This window comes from Oncorhynchus nerka, linkage group LG16 (genome assembly GCF_034236695.1).
Source record: "Oncorhynchus nerka isolate Pitt River linkage group LG16, Oner_Uvic_2.0, whole genome shotgun sequence".
In the NCBI taxonomy this organism is placed as follows: Eukaryota; Metazoa; Chordata; class Actinopteri; order Salmoniformes; family Salmonidae; genus Oncorhynchus; species Oncorhynchus nerka.
The window spans coordinates 35,903,578-35,926,281 of NC_088411.1; the positions used below are offsets into that span (position 1 = coordinate 35,903,578).

The following is a 22,704-nucleotide window of genomic DNA, read 5'->3' on the forward strand; positions in this document are numbered from 1 at the left end:
AATGTTAGCTAGTCAGCTAACTTGCTAAATAGCGATTTTTGTACATTTACTTTATGACAAAAATAATATGCACAATCGTTTGTCTCTACATTAACTAACATATTCCTCTAAATTGTAAATTTTTTGCTTGACTCGTTATAACATTATAATTTCTGACATTTGCTTCCACCGTAATGTTTTGTCAGCCATATTTGCTGAAGAAAGTCACCAGGGATGAGTGGCTCGTGTCAAATTAGTCTCGATATGTATGATTGGTCATATAAAAAGCTTGGGACCCAAATGCATAATGAACACTAACTCTCCCTTGCGGAGGTCTGGAGCAATGAATCCGTGATGCTGGGTACCTCTAAGTCCCGCAGTGTAAGCTCGCAACTTTTAACCTCTTGCGTCCCCCCGACACGCAGGCGTCCCATCTAGACATCTGGAAATGCAAATGCGCTACGCTAAATGCTAATAGCACTCGTTAAAACTCAAACGTTCATTAAATCACACATGCAGGGTACTGAATTAAAGCTACACTCGTTGTGAATCCAGCCAACAAGTCAGATTTTTAAAATGCTTTTCGGCGAAAGCGTGAGAAGCTATTATCTGATAGCATGCAAAACACCAAAAGACCCGCAGGGGACGTAAACAAAATAATTAGCATAGTCGGCGCTACACCAAATGCACAAATAAAATATAAAACATTCATTACCTTTGACAATCTTCTTTGTTGGCACTCCTAGATGTCCCATAAACATCACTATTGGGTCTTTTTTTCGATTAAATCGGTCCATATATAGCCTAGATATCGATCTATGAAGACTGTGTGATCAAGGGAAAAAACTGTGTTTTATAACGCAACGTCATTTTTTTAAATAAAAAAAGTAGACGATAAACTTCCACAAAACACTTCGAAATACTTTTATAATGCAACTTTAGGTATTAGTAAACGTTAATAATCGATCAAATTGATCATGAGGCGATGTATATTCTATAGCTGTACGTCTTGAAATAATGTCCGGGTAAATCTCAACCAAAATATCCGGTCCGGAAGAAATGGGCTGTCTCTTGTTCGTTTGACCAAGAAACAAAGCCCAGGCAAATGACAAGACTGTTGACATCGTGTGGAAGCTGTAGGTATTGCTACCTCGGCCCCATTTAATGTGGTTTCTTTTCAACAATACATTCAAGTGGCGCATTGATATATTTTCCCATTTTCAGTGATCAGATTTTCCTGCGCTTTTCGATGAAACGCACGTTCTGTTATAGTCACAGCCGTGATTTAACCAGTTTTAGAAACGTCTGAGTGTTTTCTATCCACACATACTAATCATATGCATATACTATATTCCTGGCATGAGTAGCAAGGGCGCTGAAATGTTGCGCGATTTTTAACAGAATGTTCGAAAAAGTAGGGGGTAGGATCAACAGGTTAAAGGAGGAACTGCTGTACCACACCTCCTCGTGCCTTATTGCTATTATAAACTGGTTATCAACGTAATTAGAGCAGTAAAAATGTATATGTTGTGTCATACCCGTGGTATACGGTCTGATATACCACGGCTGTCAGCCAATCAGCATTCAGGGATCGAACCACCCAGTTTATAATCAGTGATAGATCAGCAAACAAAGAGATGACCTATACCACCTCCACGTATTTGCCCAGCCAGAGAATTAACCAAATATACATAGAGGTTCAGTGAAACAAAATCACATTGGATTGATTAAGACAAGTCACAGGCGTTTGGTTGGGAGTAGGCCTAGGCTACTGAGCAACTGCAAGTGAAGAGCAAAATAATCTGCTTGTTAAACTACACAACAGCCTGGCTAAAAATGTTCTGATCAGTGTAAATAAATGAGCCAACTAGACAAGATGATCATGAGCAGCACTCACCTCATCTAACATTTCCAAAGCCTAATTCTGGCCCAACCAATATCCAAACGGAGATTCAGTGGAAAGAAAAATCTAACATTGATTGAGCATGTCCCCATGCTTGTCTCAAAGCAGCGTGAAATGGTGCAGAAATAGTCAGTAGTGGAAAAAGTACCCAATTGTCATACTTGAGTAAAAGTAAAGATGCCTTAAAAGAAAATTACTTGAGTAAAAGTCAACCAGTAAAATACTACTGGAGTGAAATGATTTGGTTAAGTATATTTAAGTATCAAAAGTAAAAGTATAAATAATTTCAAATTCCTTATGTAACCGATGTGAAATGGCTAGCTAGTTAGCGGTGGTGCGTGGTAATAGCGTTTCAATCGGTGACATCACTCGCTCTGAGACCTTGAAGTAGTGGTTCCCCTTGCTCGGCAAGGGCCGCAGCTTTTTTGGAGTGATGGGTAACGATGCTTCGTGGTTGTCAGTTGTCTGTGTGCAGAGGGTCCCTGGTTAGAACCCGGGTAGGGGCGTGGGGACGAACTAAAGTTAAACTGTTAGATTGATGCTGTTGACTGGTTGCTGCGGAAAAGGAGGAGGTCAAAAGGGGAGTGAGTGTAACCGATGTTAAACGGCTAGCTAGTTGGTGGTGGTGCGCGTTAATAGCGCTTCGATCGGTGACGTCACTCGCTCGGAGACCTTGAAGTAGTGGTTCCCCTTGCTCTGCAAGGGCCGCGGCTTTTGTGGAGCGATGGGTAACGATGCTTCGTGGGTGTCAGTTGTCTATGTGTGCAGAGGGTCCCTGGTTCGAGCCCGGGTAGGGGCGAAGGGACGGACGAACGCTAAACTGTTACACTTATATTAAGCAACCTAGACAGCACAATTTTCTTGTTTATTTCTGGACAGTCAGACATAATTTACAAACAAAGCATTTGTGTTTAGTGAGTCTGCCAGATCAGAGGCAGTGGGGATAACCAGGGATGTTCTCCTGATAAGTACATTAATTAGAAAATGTGTGTCCTGCTAAGCATTCAAAATGTAAGGAGTACTTTTGGGTGTCAGGGAAAATGTAAGGAGTAAAAAGTACACTATTTTCTTTAGGAATGTAGTGGAATAAAAGTTGTCAAAAATATGAATAGTAAAGTAATGTACAGATACCCCAAAAAAAGTACTTAGGTAGTACTTTATAGTATTTTTACCTAATTACTCTACATCACTGGAAATATTGCTGTAAATATATTCCAAATTGGATGACTTTCAGTAAGCAATAATTTGATGCCTTCAATTGCATTAGCCTACTTTATTCCAATATGTTCGTCATTCAGTAATATCTATTCCCACAGTAATCCTCTATGGATCCATCAAGTTGTGGTTAAGAAAACAGTGCATTTGGTGAAGAGATGGGTGAAGTGACATGCCTCCTAAAGTGTAGAACTGCCAGGAGGATAGTAGTAACGGGTGCTGCCTAGCAACCATCAAGAGCTTAAGAGTGTAGTGCGTGCCAATGCTGCCTCAGCATTACGGCTACATTTCATACTAAGCCGTAGGCAGGAATTTACGTCAATCATGACTAGGTCGTGCATGGCTTTGTTGCCAGCAATACCTTTCATATATAAAAGAAAGCGGACACAAAGAAGGTGGGATGCTAAAGTTGGAGGAAAAATGTGGTGAAAGGTGTATCTGTGACAACACCATGAATGCTGTAATGGGTTAACTAGTGCTGTAATCAATGGGTTAACTAGTGCTGTATTCAATGGGTTAACTAGTGCTGTAATCAATGGGTTAACTAGTGCTGTAATCAATGGGTTAACTAGTGCTGTAATCAATGGGTTAACTAGAGCTGTAATCAATGGGTTAACTAGTGCTGTAATCAATGGGTTAACTAGTGCTGTAATCAATGGGTTAACTAGTGCTGTAATCAATGGGTTAACTAGTGCTGTAATCAATGGGTTAACTAGTGCTGTAATCAATGGGTTAACTAGTGCTGTAATCCATGGGTTAAATAGTGCTGTAATCCATGGGTTAACTAGTGCTGTAATCAATGGGTTAACTAGTGCTGTAATCCATGGGTTAAATAGTGCTGTAATCCATGGGTTAACTAGTGCTGTAATCAATGGGTTAACTAGTGCTGTAATCAATGGGTTAACTAGTGCTGTAATCAATGGGTTAACTAGTGCTGTAATGGTAAAGAGTCTGTGTTAAGGCCACTTGGAGTCTAAATGGCTCCTCTTACTTCTATCAATAAACACATTAAAAACAACGAAGAATCATCTTTTGTATTGTGGATATTTTACCAATCAGCATTGACCTGATACATTTGTTAAAACTAGCTACCAGTATATGACAGCAGTTCAATGTTTCTGGTGGGTATTGAGAAGGCTTTGGAGGGATAGTTTGGTTACATTGTGTAGTCTTGTCCACCCAAACAGACACACGCATGCACTGTTCTGCCCACGCACTGATAAGAGCATGCAGTTACTGTTGCATCTCTCAATCAGACCTTAACACACACACACATTGCATTATCAGCTGATACAGCATGTACTATATTTTTGCTATGTGTTTCCTGATGTCAAGAGGTGGCTGTTTCCTAGCAGTGTGACGATAATATGAGCGGGAAAAGGGGTAGACACACAGCGTGTAGTGTTCCTACCTGAGCGAGTTTGTCTCTCCCAGTCCTTCCACTGTTACCAGTATAACACAGGTCCAGAACACTTGCTTCACCCTTTAGTCCGTCTACCAGTCTCCACAGAGCCCACTCACACACGTCTCCAGTCTTGTCTACTGTACCTGTAGAATGAATTTCCCAGGTCCAGTACCAGACACTTCTCACCCAGTCCAGCCCAGAAAAACTCCAGCTCAAAAAAAATAAAGTCCAGTCTTTGTCTAATCCAGTCTGGCAGTAGTAGTCTCTCAATAATATAGTCCAGACTTCTCTCCCAGTACAGCAGACCAGCCTGGTTCTTCTGTCCCAGTGCAACCCACCAGTACAGCCAAGCAGTATAACCCAGACAATCCCAGTCCCTCTGAGCCCTCCAATCCTGTGGTGCAATACTAAAATAACCAACACTGCACCCCTCTCCCCTGCAACCAGGGAGACTGTCCTTAACCCTTAATTACCTGCCAAGCTTACCATCTGTCTTTCACATCACTACACTACTACAAACTTGTAATGAGAGAGCGAGCAAGGTAACAGTCTAGCTGCTCCACCACACCACAGAGGGCGTGAGGAAGAGCACGAGAGAGCAAGTGTGTGTGAACCAGAGGAGTGTTCAGCTCAATCACTCTACCATTTGTTGAGAAATCACTGACATGACAGGGGGGGGGGAAACCCCTCCCCCGCAACTCCTCCCTCTTTCCCTCCAAGCATTATACACAGTCTCCACCCCGTGGACTCTCACACATAGCCCTAGGTATGTGTACTCATGACTGTCGGACTGTACACCAATGACCTCCAGCACTGAATATGATCTCTGACTTAATGATAAACAAACCATTATGCAACAAGGGGCACTCTGTCCAATTATTTCACTTTCCTTTTTTCTTTTCTTTTTTAAAATCAGGCAACATAAACAACTTGTCCTCTAAGAGATGCTACAGTACATAAACCTCAGTGAGTCTATTACTCAAACGTTCATTAAAATACACATGCAGGGTACTGAATTAAAGCTACACTCGTTGTGAATCCAGGCAACAAGTCAGATTTTTAAAATGCTTTTCGGCGAAAGCATGAGAAGCTATTATCTGATAGCATGTAACACCCCAAAAGACCCGCAGGGGACGTAAACAAAATAATTAGCATAGTCGGCGCTACACAAAACGCACAAATAAAACATAAAACATTCATTACCTTTGACCATCTTCTTTGTTGGCACTCCTAGATGTCCCATAAACATCACTATTGGGTCTTTTTTTCGATTAAATCGGTCCATATATAGCCTAGATATCGATCTATGAAGACTGTGTGATCAAGGAAAAAAATAGCGTTTTATAACGTAACGTCATTTTTTTAAATTAAAAAAGTTGACGATAAACTTTCACAAAACACTTCGAAATACTTTTGTAATGCAACTTTAGGTATTAGTAAACGTTAATAAGCGATCAAATTGATCACGAGGCGATGTATATTCTATAGCTGTACGTCTGGAAATAATGTCCGGGTAAATCTCAACCAAAATATCCGGTCGGAGACCGGAAGAAATGCGCCGCCTCGAGTCCGTTTGACCAAGAAACAAAGCCCAGCCAAATGACAAGACTGTTGACATCGTGTGGAAGCTGTAGGTATTGCAACCTCGGCCCCATTTAATGTGGTTCACATTGAACAATGGGTTCTAGTGGCGCATGGATATATTTTCCCATTTTCAGTGATCAGATTTTCCTGCGCTTTTCGATGAAACGCACGTTCTGTTATAGTCACAGCCGTGATTTAACCAGTTTTATAAACGTCTGAGTGTTTTCTATCCACACATACTAATCATATGCATATACTATATTCCTGGCATGAGTAGCAGGGCGCTGAAATGTTGCGGGATTTTTAACAGAATGTTCGAAAAAGTAGGGGGTAGGAGTAACAGGTTAAGGCTAGTGGGCAGTATTTTGACATCTGGATTAAAAGCGTGCCCAAAGTAAACTGCCTGTTACTCAGGTCCAGAAGCCAGGATATTCATAGAGAACACTCTAAAGTTTCTAAAACTGTTACAATAATGTCTGTGAGTATAACAGAACTGATTTGGCAGGCAAAACACAGAGGACAATCCATCCAGGGGGATAAAAATTGTGGTCATTGGATTTTCCAACGCTTTTCTATAGGAAACCCAATTTATTAGGATCCAAATTGCAGTTCCTATGGCTTCCACTAGATGTCAACAGTCTTTAGAAATTGTTCGATGTTTTTCTTTTGAGAAATTAAGAAGTAGTCCTATTCTTTCCATGTGTCACTCAGAAGGACTCTAGTCTTTTGGTGCGTGTGAACAGGAGTGCACTCCTCGTTTTTCTTTGGTATTGGAAAAAGATTATTCCGTTTTAAATTTGATTGATTATTTACATTTTAGGGTACCTGAGGTTGGATTAGAAACATTGTTTGAAATGTTTGGACCAAGTTTACAGGTAACTTATTAGATGCTTTGTAGGCATGTTGTGTGAGTTGGAACCGGTGTATTTCTGAATCAAACGCGCTAAATAAATGGACATTTTGGGACATAAAGAAGGACTTTATCGAACAAAACGACCACTCATTGTGTAACAGACATTTGGGATTGCAAAAAGATGAAGATCTTCAAAGGTAAGCGATTTAATTTTATTGCCATTTGACTTTCGTTATGCATCTGTTTGGTTGGAAAATGTTTTTCGTGGTCTTGTATGCAGGGCGCCTCAGATAATCATATGGTATGCTTTCACCGTAAAGCCTTTTTGAAATCTGACAAAGCGGCTGGATTAACAAGAAGCACAGAACTGCCAGGCCCTGGATCAATAGAGATGCTCAAGTTTTTTAATCCTGTATCGACAGATTCATGGAAATAGTCATTGCCTCTAAACTGTCAAGCATTATACTGTGTACCAAACTCACTTTTTTAGTGGCAGTAATAAAGCCTCTTGAAAAAGCCAAACCTTGACCCCAAAAATATTTGTAAATAATAACACACAAAAAAAAGTTGGCCTATCGAATCTCCCATTCCCCTCAAATTTTTTTACTTTGAAACAAGATCTAGTTGTGGCCGCACTCGGATTAGATTGTGAATGACTATTTTGGCGGAATGCATTGCTTGATAGCCATGAGAGTGATAAGCACAATAGCGTTTGCGAACTGCAGCACTCTAAACGATTTAGAAAGAGGAAGGGAAGCGCTACTAAGGTACACAATAGTAAACTTCGGTAGATAGAAGGTGCTCTTTTGTAAAAGGGGTAAATTGGTCATCAAAAAGAAAGGAGGGCCAAGGCACTCTTCATATAATTGATTAAAATGCCTTTATTAGTATGGCATGTTCAATAGAAACAAAGTTTTTTTTTTTTTTTAAATGACGCGTTTCGGCTGCATGGCCTTGGTCAGGGAGTACAAAAAAAGAGGAATACAAGGTCCTCTTTTAAACAGCTTTTCAATTAGCCCTAATTGGAAGAGGGAGTGGTTACACAATTGATTGGACACACCTAGTAAGCAATACTATACACATTGAAATACTGTAGCTATGTTATCATAAAAATACAACTCCAAACTAGAAGTATCAGAACACTAAAATGTAGTTCTAACCTTAAATATGACTGGGAGAAGTGTCAAGAATAAGAAAGCTAAATATACCATAGTACACTAGAACACAGCAAAACATGAACAACAGTCTAACCATAGCTGAGGGCAATAGAGCAAAATGTCCACTAGATGACAGCAAATGAACCCATCACGACCCTACAGGAAGGGTGAGAAATCCATATCTTCATTTAAACCAGGGTACTTAGTGGCCTGTAGTTTGTAAATCCATATCTTCATTTAAACCAGGGTATTTAGTGGCCTGTAGTTTGTAAATCCATATCTTCATTTAAACCAGGGTACTTAGTGGCCTGTAGTTTGTAAATCCATATCTTTATTTAAACCAGGGTATTTAGTGGCCTGTAGTTTGTAAATCCATATCTTCATTTAAACCAGGGTATTTAGTGGCCTGTAGTTTGTAAATCCATATCTTCATTTAAACCAGGGTATTTAGTGGCCTGTAGTTTGTAAATCCATATCCTCATTTAAACCAGGGTACTTAGTGGCCTGTAATTTGTAAATCCATATCTTCATTTAGACCAGGGTACTTAGTGGCCTGTAATTTGTAAATCCATATCTTCATTTAAACCAGGGTATTTAGTGGCCTGTAGTTTGTAAATCCATATCTTCATTTAAACCAGGGTATTTAGTGGCCTGTAGTTTGTAAATCCATATCTTCATTTCAACCAGGGTATTTAGTGGCCTGTAGTTTGTAAATCCATATCTTCATTTAAACCAGGGTATTTAGTGGCCTGTAGTTTGTAAATCCATATCTTCATTTCAACCAGGGTATTTAGTGGCCTGTAGTTTGTAAATCCATATCTTCATTTCAACCAGGGTATTTAGTGGGCTGTAGTTTGTAAATCCATATCTTCATTTAAACCAGGGTATTTAGTGGCCTGTAGTTTGTAAATCCATATCTTCATTTAAACCAGGGTATTTAGTGGCCTGTAGTTTGTAAATCCATATCTTCATTTAAACCAGGGTACTTAGTGGCCTGTAGTCTGTAAATCCAGATCTTCATTTAAACCAGGGTACTTATTGGCCTGTAGTTTGTAAATCCATATCTTCATTTAAACCAGGGTATTTAGTGGCCTGTAGTCTGTAAATCCATACCTTCATTTAAACCAGGGTATTTAGTGGCCTGTAGTTTGTAAATCCATATCTTCATTTAAACCAGGGTATTTAGTGGCCTGTAGTTTGTAAATCCATATCTTCATTTAAACCAGGGTATTTAGTGGCCTGTAGTTCTGTAAATTCATATCTTCATTTAAACCAGGGTATTTAGTGGCCTGTAGTTTGTAAATCCATATCTTCATTTAAACCAGGGTACTTAGTGGCCTGTAGTTTGTAAATCCAAAAACGTTCCCTTTGGTTTAACTGTTTAAGACGGTACCCTTTTCTAATAGAGGCCGGAATAGGATCAATACTCAACAAACGATTTGTTCTACAGTTTGTTGAGGAGAGGCTGTGTATGTTTTTGTTTCTACAAAGCTGTGTCCATCATAACGTTCAATTAATTGCATTCATTCTTGCACCATGCGATCAATTATCAGCTTTAAACATGTACTTTTCTTCTCTATGCTGCCTGCAGCATGATCAATTTTGCCTGTGTGCACATGACAAACAGTTGTTGGACAAACCTACTCATTCAAGGGTCGTCAACACTATGAAATAACACATATGGAATCATGTAGTAACCAAAAAAAGTTAAAAAATAAATCCAAATACATTTTAGATTCTTCAAAGTAGCCACCCTTTGCATTGATGACAGCTTTGCACACTCTTGGCATTCTCTCATCCAGCTTCATGAGGAATGCTTTTCCAACCGTCTAATGTCCATTGCACATGTTTCTTGGCCCAAGCAAGTCTCTTTTTCTTATCGGTGTCCTTCAGTAGTGGTTTCTTTGCAGCAATTTGACCATGAAGGCCTGATTCACAGTGTCCTCTGAACAGTTGATGTTGAGATGTGTCTATTGCTTGAACTCTGAAGCATTTACTTGGGCTGCACTTTCCGAGGCTGGTAACTCTAATGAACGTATCCGCTGCGGCAGAGGTAACTCTGGGTCATCCTTTCCTGTGGCGGTCCTCATGAGAGCTATAGTTTCATCATAGTTTTTGCAACTGCACTTGAAGAAACTTTCAAAGTTCCTTGAAATGTCTTAAAGTAATGGACTGTTGTTTCTCTTTGCTTATTTGAGCTGTTCTTGCCATATAGGGCTATCTTCTGTATACCACCCGTACCTCGTCACAACACAACCGATTGGCTCAAACGCATTAAGAAGGAAAGAAATTCCCCCAAATAACTTTTTTTTAAAGGCACACCTGTTAACTGAAATGCATTCCAGGTGACTACCTCATGAAGCTTGTTGAGAGAATGCCAAGAGCGTGCAAAGCTATCATCAACACAAAGGGTGGCTATTTGAAGAATCCCAAATATATTTTAATTTGTTTAACACTTTCTTGGTTACTACATGATTCCATGTGTTATTTCATAGTTTTGATGTCTTCACTATTATTCTACAACGCAGAAAATAGTAAAAATTAAGAAAACCCCCTGAATGAGTAGGTGATCAAAAGATTTGACAGGTAGCGTATATACAGGGGATACCGATACCGAGTCAAGGATGATGGGGGGGGGCAATGTAAATAGTCTGGGTGGCCATTTGATTAATTGTTCAGCAGTCTTATAGTTTGGGATTAGAAGCTGTTAAGGAGCCTATGGGACCTAAACTTGGCGCGCCGGTAGCGCTTGCCGTGCGGTAGCAGAGAGAACAGTCTATGATTTGGGTGACTGGAGTCTGACAGTTTTTTGGGCCTTCCTCTGACAACGCCTAGTATATAGATCCTGCATGGCAGGAAGCTTGGCCCCAGTGATGTATTGTGCCATATACCCCAGGTCGTTGCTGTAAATGATAAAGTGTTCTCAATAAACTTACCCGGTAAAATAAGGGTTAAATGAAAAAAGTATACACTACCTTCTATAGCAACCTGTCAGGATGCTCTCGATGGTGCAGCTGTAGAACTTTGAGGATCTCAGGACCCATGTCAAATCTTTTCAGTCTCCTGAGGGGGAAAAGGTGTTGTTGTGCCCTCTTCACAACTGTCTTGGTGTGGTTGAACCATGATCGTTTGTTGGTGATGTGGACACCAAAGAACTTGAAGCTCTCGACACGCTCCAGCCCCGTCAATGTTAATCTGGGCCTGTTCGGCCCTCCTTTTCCTGTAGTCCACGATCATCTCCTTTGTCTTGCTCACATTGAGGGAGAGGTTTTTGTCCTGGCACCACACTGCCAGGTATCTGACCTCCTCCCTATAGGCTGTCTCAACGTTGTCGGTGATCAGGCCTACCACCGTTGTGTCATCAGCAAACTTGATGGCGTTGGAGTCGTGCTTGGCCACGCAGTCGTGGGTGAACAGGGAGTACAGGAGGGGACTAAGCACGCACCCCTGAGGGGCACCGGTGTTGAGGATCAGCGTGACAGATGTGTTGTTACCTACCCTTACCACCTGTGGACAGCCCGTCAGGAAGTCCAGGATCCAGTTTCAGAGGGAGGTGTTTAGTCCCAGGGTCCTTAGCTTAAGGATGAGCTTTGTGGGCACTAGTGTTGAACGCTGAGCTGTAGTCAATGAACAGCATTCTCACATAGGTGTTCATTTTGTCCAGGTGGGAAAGGGCAGTGTGGAGTGCGATTGAAATTGCATTACCTGTGGATCTGTTTGGGCGGTATGCAAATTGGAGTGGATCATTCGTTTCAAACGAGAAGAAACAGAAATGTCTACGTGTTGCAATAAACAGTAAGGTAATGGAATTATGAAACGCTAGCAATTATTGTAGTATTAGAAACGTGTGAAAGCAAAAGGAAATATTTCAAATACTTCACTCTGGTGACTCCTTGTGGCGGGACGGGCACCTGCAGGCTGGCCTTGGTCATGAGTTTAACGCGTTTCCTCTGACACATTGGTGCGGCTCGCTCCCGGGTTTAGCGGGCTGGTGTTAAGATGCGCGGTTTTGCGGGTCATGTTTCGGAGGAGCCCATTGGGGAGTTGCAGCGATGAGACAAGCTCGAAAAGGGAGCTGCATATTTATTTATTATGGCAATCCTCTCTTTCTACAATTTGACGTTTGCACTGCACCCGATCCTATATCTGTACAGCAAATCAATAATCTGTTCGCTAGCTCAACCGACCTGTGTTGATTGACAGTTTGAAGGTCCAATCAGAGTGCAGAGTGTGCGTTTCACTAGCCAATCTGTTGCAGTGTTTTTTTCTTTTCCAAGGGCGACGCTGTGGCTACTGTCTCTGGCTGTGTGTAGATTAAGCCACGTACACCAGGATTCCCCCAACTGGCAGCCCGTGATTTTATCCCCCCCCCCCAACACTTGCTCCTTCCATGACATAGACTGGCTAGGTGAATCCAGGCATAAATTAGCATTTCTCTCTCAGCCTCACTGCAAAATGTGTATAATTGCAGGAAATGAGCTCTAAAACTGGATACTTTTGTCACTGCCGCCAACAGGATGGCTTTTAAAATGTTCAGTTGGCGATAGCACTGTTGGCCATGCCGACTGCCACGCCCCCACCACCTAAGACACATTTTGATCCAGAAGAAACCCTGCAAATGTATGCAAGGTTTGAAATTATTATGTTTTAGTCAAATATTGTATCTGTTTGGAAGTCTTGTGGTCAATTTGCAGACTACAAATTATTTGTAATTTCAAGTCATTTTATTTTCAAGTCTAAATTATTCACATTTGTCATGTGACTTGAGTCCACAACTGCTGTTTTCTACCAGAGAAGTTGTTTTAAGTTTATTATTCGTATGTTCTGGATAGGCATGCATCGTCCAACTAAATGCTTACTTGCAGGTTCCTTTTCGACAATGCAACAATAATAAATAAAGATAGGAATACGAACATAAAGTAAGTACTTTTATTGCCTTCAGTTGCTCTTTGTGGTAAGATTTGAATGGAGAAAGCTGATCGGAGCAGTACTGCTTTTCTTTTGATCCAATTAGTATCGACACATGCCTCAACAATGCACTTAGCAAACACTCTCGCTGCATGGTGTTTTGGAAAACGCATCTTACGTCTTCGGCTGATGTAGGAACGATGTATCGTAGACACACACGCATTATGATTTCAGTGATACACAGTGCACACACCGCTGCATGGCCTCAACTCAGTCCGCTAAATGAACCTTTTGTTCTAAGGTCGTCTGGAAATTAGCATATGAAGACCTGTTGCGCTATTGCAGGCTGGGTAAGTTATTTTAGCTAGTCAACCGTAAAAGGCACGGCGAAAACATGTTACTAATAGCCAACAGAAACAAGGTAGCAATAACTTAGATTAAAAATAAATAGCATACAGGTATTAACTGTTTATAAAGCTAAGTCCTACATCAAATAGCATTGGCTAATTAAGTCTGGTGCTACTTACCCACTCCGTCTGCCGACTTCAGAACCATCATGTAGCCTTTCTGTAAACTACGAATACTTTCAAAAACTTTACAAATTGCTGCTCACGTAGCAACTATTAATTGGAGCGCTCAGATATATATATATTTAGAGTTGGACTTTTTGTCGACTTTCTATCTTAAAATGACGTGAACGGCTGTGAATTGACTCAGAACTGGGTTCTGCGGTGAAACAAGGCGTGGTTTAGTAATACTTGCTACTGGGCAGCCAATCAGAAGCTTTGCTATTCCGATATTCGCTAAGCTCCACCCCCAGAAGTCACACATGCACACACACAAGCACCCTTGCTGCCCATGTTGACTCCAATGCTTCCCACAGCTGTGGCAACGGTCAAGTTGCCTGGATGTCCTTTTGGTGGTGGACCATTCTTCATACACATGGGAAACTGGGAAGCATGGGAAACCAGCAGCGTTGCATTTCTACCATACCCTGTTCAAAGGAACTTAAATATTTTGTCTTGCCCATGAATGGCACACACACAATTCGTGTCTCAAGGCTTAAAAATAATGATTTAACCTGTCTCATCCCCTTCATCTACAATGTCTGAAGTGGATTTGATTTAACAAGTGACATCAATCAGGGATCATAGCTTTCACCTGGATTCACCTGGTCAGTCTGTCTTGGATAATATTTTGTGTACTCAGTTTATAGTGTCCACTAGTTACCACAGTCACAAAGTCAACATTGGAAACATTAGCTTTTTTATCTTAATTTAAGGGTAGTGTTAGGCATAAAATTAGCAGTGTGGTTAAGGTAAGGGTAGCGTTTAAATTCAAATTTTAAGAAGAACAATTGGAGAAATGGAAGGGGTTTATGACTTTGTGGCTGTGGTAACTAGTGATGACAGATTTATGGAGCTTGACCTCTGAATGGTGAATGACGTGATGACAGGCTAAAGGACCTTTTTAACTCTCCATCATAGCAATGAAAGCGAGAGAGAGAGATGGAGCGAGAGTGCAAAGATGTGAGAGTATACAAGGGCAGAGAGAGAGAGAGACAGAAAATTATGTGGGTAGACAAGAGAGGAAGAGAAAGAAGAGAGATGAAGAGTAGGGGCAAAATGGGACACAAGAGGGAGAGAGGGTTTTAAAGCACAGCTGTGTGCTTGAATCAGAGCTTCATTCACTAAGTTTGGCCACAGAGAGAGGAAAACAGGATATGCTGTGAGAGAGAGAGCATTACAGGATATGCCACTGATATCTGCAGAACCAAGGAGAAAGAGTTTCTGAAAAGAAGGTATACGTCTATATATATAAGCCTCTGAAAAGAAGGTATATAAATAGTAAATATGACTTTCTGTTTAAGGAGTTTATCAGTAAAATTATTGAAGCCATGGTGAATGGGGTATTAACCACAGTGGCAGGAGAGGACAAAGGTGGCAGAAGGGACAAAAACAACAAAAACAAAAACGACAAAAACAACACCTTCAATGTAGATTATTTATTGAGAATGCTTTTTAACCTTGAAAGGATGATATGATAAGGTATAAATAACAGAAAAATCTACAGGCTCCGGATTGTGGTATTAAAAGGTGGCTATTTTCTCCTCTTCAGTCATCTCACATCATCTCATGTTGAAAACTACAGAGAGAAAAATAGAGCATGTCACAACTGCAGTATTACAGTAGTTTGAAATTACACATTAGGTAGGGTAGCACAATTCTGACAACTTTCCCAAAATGTTCATGTTTTCCAGAACATCTGGTGGGAAGATACCTGGAATCAGGAGAGGATAAGCAGGAAATCCGGAATCCTTCAACCAGGATTTTTCAAAAACCAGGGAATTTTGGGAACGTTATCGGAATTTTGTAAACCCAGTGGGCTGGAATAACTATGTGTTGGCTGGAATAACTATGTGTTGGCTGGAATAACTTTTCTCCTTCCTTACCTGGTGATCCATCCATGCAATCCATGGAATCCGTTTTTAAAAAGATGTCATTGTACAGCATGAGGTCAACAACCTTTAGTTGGTTGATCAAGGAGTCAGACGCACGTTCACCTTTGGCATAGGTAATGTCCACAAGGACGCGTGCTTTATCTGCCCGCCCATGTGTCTCCATTATGGTTTCCTTCTCAAATTGATTGATCACCTTTTGGCTAAAGAGTATATCTACTAGACGTTTGATGTTGGCCTCGTTTAATCTCTCCACAAGGTTCCCCCTTTCCCTGTCCAATATTTCAGCTGTCCAAATTGAAAGAAAGAGAACATGAGAATGATTATTAGAGAATGGTTATTGACAATCATACGTTTGATACCGTCAGTCTCTGTAACAAACAAATTCCTGAAGCCGCCTGAATCAGCATTAATCACTAGAGCATGTAGAAACAGACTACCCCTTACAAAAAAGATTGCAGTTTTGAAACTGCAGTAAAAGTGCAGTAACTGCAGTCGACTGTAGTATTTTGGGCGTAGTAATTGCAGAATTAATGCAGTTATTCTGCACTCTAACTGCAGTTAACACTACAACATTACTGCAGTAAAAAAAAACGGTTATTTTTGATGCAGTATTTTCAGCATACTGCAGTTATACTGCACTCTAACGGCAATCTTCTTCTTTTTTCATAAGGGACGTAGCCAGGAGACTTGCATGCGACTTCTGCTATCAGAATAGGAAGATTGCATTGAAAAGAGAGTCTAGACTCTCAAAAGTCGCTTTGTGGTCTGACTATGTTCAGATCTGGCTGAGCATTTCAGGAGGTGGTTAGGGATGCATTGTGTGTGGATTTCTTCTGTCTGGATGCTATCAGGCTACCGAAAGCACATACAGTGGGCGAAGTCATCAGCACTCCTCCCACAAGTCTCCAGAAAACGTGTGCTTTGGGACCGATAGGCACCTTTTCATTATAACATTGGAGGAAATAAGTTCCTAGCGTGTGAGGAACGTTTTTGTTAGTCTCATAAATGCTAGCCAGCTAGCTAATATTTAGAATCATATATATATATATATTATATATATAAATAAATAAATACATTTACTGGAGTTATGCTAAACTGTTTGCAATGCTTGCTAGCTAGCTACAGAGGTAAGCTGGCTAGTTAGCTACTGCCATCAGTTGTTGTTGTGTTATTATCATATTTGGCCTATTCCCTGACAAAAAAAAGATTGCAGTTTGGAAACTGCAGTAAAAGTGGAGTAACTGCAGTCGAATGTGGTATTTTTGACGCAGTAATTGCAGAATAACTGCAGTGTACTGCACTCCGACTGCAGTGTGCTCTGACTGCAATCTTTTTTTCGTAAGGGTTCCACCATTTGTAGAATGCATACTGGCATCTGAATATAGCACGGAAAAAGGGATTCCGGAAACACTGTGGACACGGTAGAAGTGTAGACTCATGACACGATCAGAATACTAAAGCTGCATGAACTGTCAAGTCTAGACAGAAAGTTGAACCTCATTTTACTGAATTTCTAAACAATTTAAAAACTCTAGAATGTTATTTAGAGACTAGCAAAAACAAGCAAAAATTACCCCTGCCATTATCACATTGGTTGCTGTAGCTTCATTTATCTCAGTCACTCTACAAACACAGCCTATTAGCAATAAAATTAGCCGCTACGCAAAAAAATCACATTAACTCAGCACCGGGATTAAAAACTATAATTTAATGAATGGGTGGGGGCCCCAGAAGTTAGTGCCCATGGCCACATACCCTGTGTGCCCGGTCGGTAATTGGGCCATGATTACTACAAATTTAGATCAATGGAGCGTGCAGTGCATTCTGCACGATTGTGGGACAAGGAATGCACTGCACGGTCCATTGATGATGCAAGGGAAACATACACAATGGGTGTTAATACGATTCGAAGGGAGTTTTATGGAGCCGGATACCTGCCAAAAGGTTTAACGTACATATATTTAGGATCGTAAGAAAATCCATACGGAAATTGTTAGGATCGTAAGAAAAAATGTAAACATTAACTTTCATCTGTGAACATACAAACACCATGTTACAACTACGGAATAACATTTTTTAGGCTGAACAAATCTTGTGTAGTAATTCTGACGTACAATAATACCTTTCAGAGTTTTGGCATTTTCATCTCACCAACAAAAGAACGTACACCAAACAGCCTGTGAGGAGTGCTACCAGAACAAGCATAACACTGTTTTTTTTAAATCGGTATCCTGCACGTTTTCAAGTTAAAAGTCTCCATTCTCTATTACTCCTCAGTTGAGTTACTTCACATTTAGGTAGCTAATGTTGAAGGCATTCAGTTGTACAACTGACTAGGTATCCCCCCCTTCCCCTTTAATATAATGGATTTGTTTTCCAGCCCAAGTGTAGATCACACTAGCTGTATTATGCATACAACAGTGAAGTTTCAGTCCTCTAGGTGTATCTCTACAGCACGGGCATATCTCTGGGTGACTTGGGCATTCCCATGCATGCACCTTATCAAAATATGACTCATTCAATATTGTACCATCCTCATAACCAGTAAGTAGTATCTACCAAGAATAATGAATCATAACCAGTAGTATCTACCAGGAATAATGAATCATAACCAGTAGTATATACCAGGAATAATGAATCATAACCAGTAGTATCTACCAGGAATAATGAATCATAACCAGTAGTATCTATCAGTTCAGTCAGTCAGTCATTTGTCTGAGTTGTAATAGGAACTAAATCAAAAAGAATAGAACAGTCTTTATTTATTTATTGAAATCCATGTGTGTATTCAAAATGATCAAAATTGTCCAAAGATATTTAGCCTATCACTTTAACAATTCAATGTTTCATTTAGGCCGATCTAAATAAAAAAAATAGGCCTTCAACTTGTAGGCATTGCAATCATTTTGGGTACAGGTGTCTTGCGGAATAATTTTAGAACTCTATTTGTGTTTTATAGCTGTTTTTATTAAAGGGCTCGCCTGCAAAAGAGACTCTAGCTCACAGGCTAAATATAGCCTCTAATTACATTTTAGACAAAATAGTTGAAAAGTACATGCAGTGGCTGATAGGGAAAACAGATCTTGCAATAAGAATAGGCTATAGATAGTCTTGATCATTTGGGACCCTTTGGCTATTTCGCTCAGGACAGGTTATAGCCAAGATTCAATCAATATTTTGTTTCGTCTCATTTATTGATATGGAAATAGACTCTGCGTGATGGGGTTGCGCACGCAAATGGATACAAGTCTACATACTGAGTGAAATTCACGAGTACAACAGTCAAAATGGCTAATAAAAGGCTCCCAAATACTTGAAAATGTGTGATTCATTAGGTTACATGATCACCACAATAGATCCACATGGCTATAAAAAATGTATTATGCAATTATATGGCCATTAAATAACACACAACAGCATGGCATATTTAGATAGCAGAATAGGCCTAGCCTAAATCATATTTACTGTCTATTTTGAAGCTCAGGCAGTTATTCTAGACAAGGCTCTTCTGTATCTTTATAGTATCATTCTCACACAAGCCATTTGCTGAAGGCCCATGCCTATGCTATGTCTTCTGCCGGTATAATGTCATTATTGAATGCAGTTCTAAACAACCTCTAGACTTTTATTTTGTAAATGAAACCAGAAGCTGCAAAGCAACTAACATCTGGGCTAGAGTTGCTTGATTGACTAGCTAACTTCGACTAGCTATGTTCGGTTCATGTCCTTTGCAGATGCCACATTACTGACAAAAGTTTGTTCTCATAAAAGAGATATGTAGCCGAGTAAAGGGAGACAAAAAGTAAGAATTGAACGTGTAAATGTTAAATCATATAGATAGACAAATCTTTAAGTTGTACCTAAGAAGGTAAGATGAACAAGTGTTTCATATTTACAGTTGAAGTCAGACACCTTAGCCAAATACATTTAAGCTCAGTTTTTCACAATTCCTGACATGTAATCCTAGTAAAAATTCCCTGTTTTAGGTTGGTTAGGATCACCACTTTATTTTAAGAATGTGAAATGTCAGAATAATAGTAGCGAGTGATTTATTTCAGCTTTTATTTCTTTCATCACATTCCCAGTGGGTCAGAAGTTTACATACACTAGTATTTGGTAGCATTGCCTTTAAATTGTTTAACTTGGGTCAAATGTTTCAGGTAGCCTTCCACAAGCTTCCCACAATAAGTTGGGTGAATTTTGGCCCATTCCTCCTGACAGAGCTGGTGTAACTCGGTTTGTAGGCATCTTTGCTCACACACGCTTTTTCAGATCTGCCCACACATTTTCTATAGGTTTGAGGTCAGGGCTTTGTGATGGCCACTCCAATACCTTGACTTTGTTGTCCTTAAGCCATTTTGACACATCTTTGGAAGTATGTGTAACAGTATAACTTTCGACCGTCCCCTCGCCCATACTCGGGCGCTAACCAGGGACCCTCTGCACACATCAACAACAGTCACCCACGAAGCATCGTTACCCATCGCTCCACAAAAGCCGCGGCCCTTGCAGAGCAAGGGGAACCACTACTTCAAGGTCTCAGAGCAAGTGACGTCACCGATTGAAACGCTATTTAGCGCGCACCACCGCTAACTAGTTAGCCGTTTCACATCCGTTACACTCACCCCCCTTTTGACCTCCTCCTTTTCCGCAGAAACCAGTGATCCGGGTCAACAGCATCAATGTCACAGTATAGACTTTACACCCGTCCCCTCGCCCCGACCTGGGCGCGAACCAGGGACGCTCTGCACACAACAGTCTAGCTAGCCATTTCACATCCGTTACATATGCTTGGGGTCATTGTCCATTTGGAAGACCCATTTGCGACCAAGCTTTAACTTCCTGACTGATTGAGATGACTGAGATGTTGCTTCAATATATCCACATCATTTTCATTTCCTCATGATGGCATCTATTTTGTGAAGTGCACCAGTCCCTCCTGCAGCAAAGCACCCCCACAGCATGAGGCTGCCACCCCTGTGCTTCACGGTTGGGATGGTGTTCTTCGGCTTGCAAGCCTCCCCCTTTTTCCTCCAAATATAACGATGGTCATTATGGCCAAACTATTATGTCAATTCGCCCATCAGAAGTCAATTCGCCTATCAGAAGCTTCTAAAGGCATGACATAATTGTCTGGAATTTTCCAAGCTGTTTAAAAGCACAGTCAACTTAGTGTATGTAAACTTCTGACCCACTGGAATTGTGATACAGTGAATTATATGTGAAATAATCTGTAAAGAATTGTTGGGAAAATTACTTGTGTCAAGCACAAAGTAGATGTCCTAACCAACTTGCCAAAACTAAAGTTAGTTAACAATACTGTAGCGACCCGCACAGACAGCTGTGTGTTATGTGTTAGGCTAGGAGGTGGTTGTGTTGTACTGACCAGTACCCGGTGTTCGCGGGGTCCGACATGTCAATCAACCTGCTATCTGCCAATCACGGGAATGCCTGGAATGTTCTGATGCCGGGCATCCTGGTGGTTGGCGGAGTGGCGTGGAGGGGTGTTGGGCAGGGGGGTGGAGCATTGGAAGTTAAGACCAGGTTCAGCCTTTGTTCTCTCTCTCTTACGTCTGGGCTTCACAAGAGAAGGTCACGATTAGCTTGTGGGTTATCTGTCATCTATTTGGCGTGTGCTACGGCCAAAACAGTAGCCTGTGTAAAGTTGGTTTAATAAACCGTCAATTCGCAAACTCAAGCCTCTGTCTGGACAATTGTTCATTTATGATCTAGTCAGGTCATTACATTGGTGTCAGAAGTAAAAACGTTGATACAAGTTAGCCAGCTAGCTAGCTGACTTATGTGGCTAGCTACCGTAGGTGAGAACGGGGATTGAAAATGCTTCGAGGGAATCCGAAAGTGAAGGTGGAGGTAGGGGACGATTATGGCCAAGGAGGTGCGTGTGAATGGACGTCGGGGGTTCTGTCTGAGGAGATCGCCAGGGCGTCGGAGCGCAGAGGCCGCTTGAGGGAGGACGTTAGAGCGATGGCGGCTGAAGCGGGCATGAGTGCTTCGTCGACTGTATTTCGCGGATTCTGGTGGGCGGACCGAAGTGGTGACGTCGACGCGGCGTGACGAGGAATCTGGGGCTCAGGATGTAAACAAACATGGCGGCACCCAGTTCCCGGCTGCGTCCGTATCTGTTAAGACCCCGAAGTATTCCGGTAAGGCGGATTGGGAAGCTTTTCATGCTCAGTTTGAACTGTTAGCTCATTTTAGGGGGTGGTCGGATGAAGAAAGGGCACTGCAGTTGGCTTTATGCCTCACGGATGAAGCTCTGGCCTGTTTGATATTGATTAGCCCCGAGGACAGGCATGATTATGGTGCTTTAGTGGGAGCACTGAGGAGGCGCTATGGACAGTGTGTACAGCCCGGGCTACTGCGCTCCGAACTGAGTAATAGACGCAGGCAGCTTGGAGAGCCTCTACGGGTGCTAGCTAATGACATTGAGAGCCTCTCTCGGCGGGCATATGCTCACATGCCCCCCTCCGTGCAGAGCGAGCTAGCACGGGACCAGTTCATACAGGCGCTCTCTCCTACGGAGCTGCGCATACAGACCCAGCTGGCTCATCCTGAGTCATTGCAGACAGCCTTGGAGATGGCTTTGGAGAGGGAGCTGGTGTGGGCTGGGGCTTCAGCTGGGGCTTTGGTGGGGGTGCAGGGAGACACACCCTCTGTGCGAGCTGGGGGCAGAGCAGCCCGGAGCCGGAAAAGCCTGCTTGGGTGGCCGAAATGACAAAACTCATTCGTGCTGTGTCGCTACAGGCGGAACGAAACACACGCCCTGGTCCCAGGGTCTGCTGGGGTTGTGGCCAGCCAGGCCATCTGCGCCGAGATTGCCCCATGTCCCCAGAGCTCAGGGAAACGGCTCGGGGTCCGCATAGACCGGGTAGTGCGGACCCCTGGCTTTCTATCCCAACCACCATCATCTTCAGGAGGAGCCCACCGGCACAGACGGGAAGCAAGGCTCCACTTCCCCCAGAAGCAGACGAGGGCAAGCGGATGGAGCCTGTTGTTGTGGTGGGCCGGACCTGTGTTGGGGACTTTTGTCATGTCCCTGTCACTGTGGAGGGGGTGCCCTGCTCCGCCCTGGTGGACACTGGGTCCACAGTAACCCTGGTGAGGCCAGATATTGTGCCAGGTTGGACTCAGTGTGAGCCTACAACTGTGCAGCTCCGCACAGTCACAGGTGAGCTGGCACCCATGAAAGGGAAGGGAATAATGACTCTGACAGTAGGG

General features: G+C 41.9%; 1 protein-coding gene across 5 annotated transcripts in view; it reads right to left on the reverse strand.

The window, feature by feature from the left end:
• The window catches only part of LOC115144438 (cytohesin-1-like), a 64,060-nt gene that overhangs the window by 29,737 nt on the left and 11,619 nt on the right, over positions 1–22,704 (reverse strand). For 2 of the 5 annotated variants that reach the window (XM_065002656.1, XM_065002655.1), the window contains exon 1: positions 4,509–4,738. The exons of 1 other annotated variant lie outside the window; for it this stretch is intronic. Coding sequence is in view for 1 of the 4 variants with exons in the window: in XM_029685488.2 (XP_029541348.2) it covers positions 13,532–13,562 (31 nt within the window). In the remaining 3 variants the exon portion in view is untranslated. Of the gene's footprint in view, positions 1–4,508; positions 4,955–13,531; positions 13,895–22,704 lie in introns of those variants that run through there. 2 more of the 5 variants (XM_029685488.2, XM_065002657.1) reach the window with 2 other exon arrangements.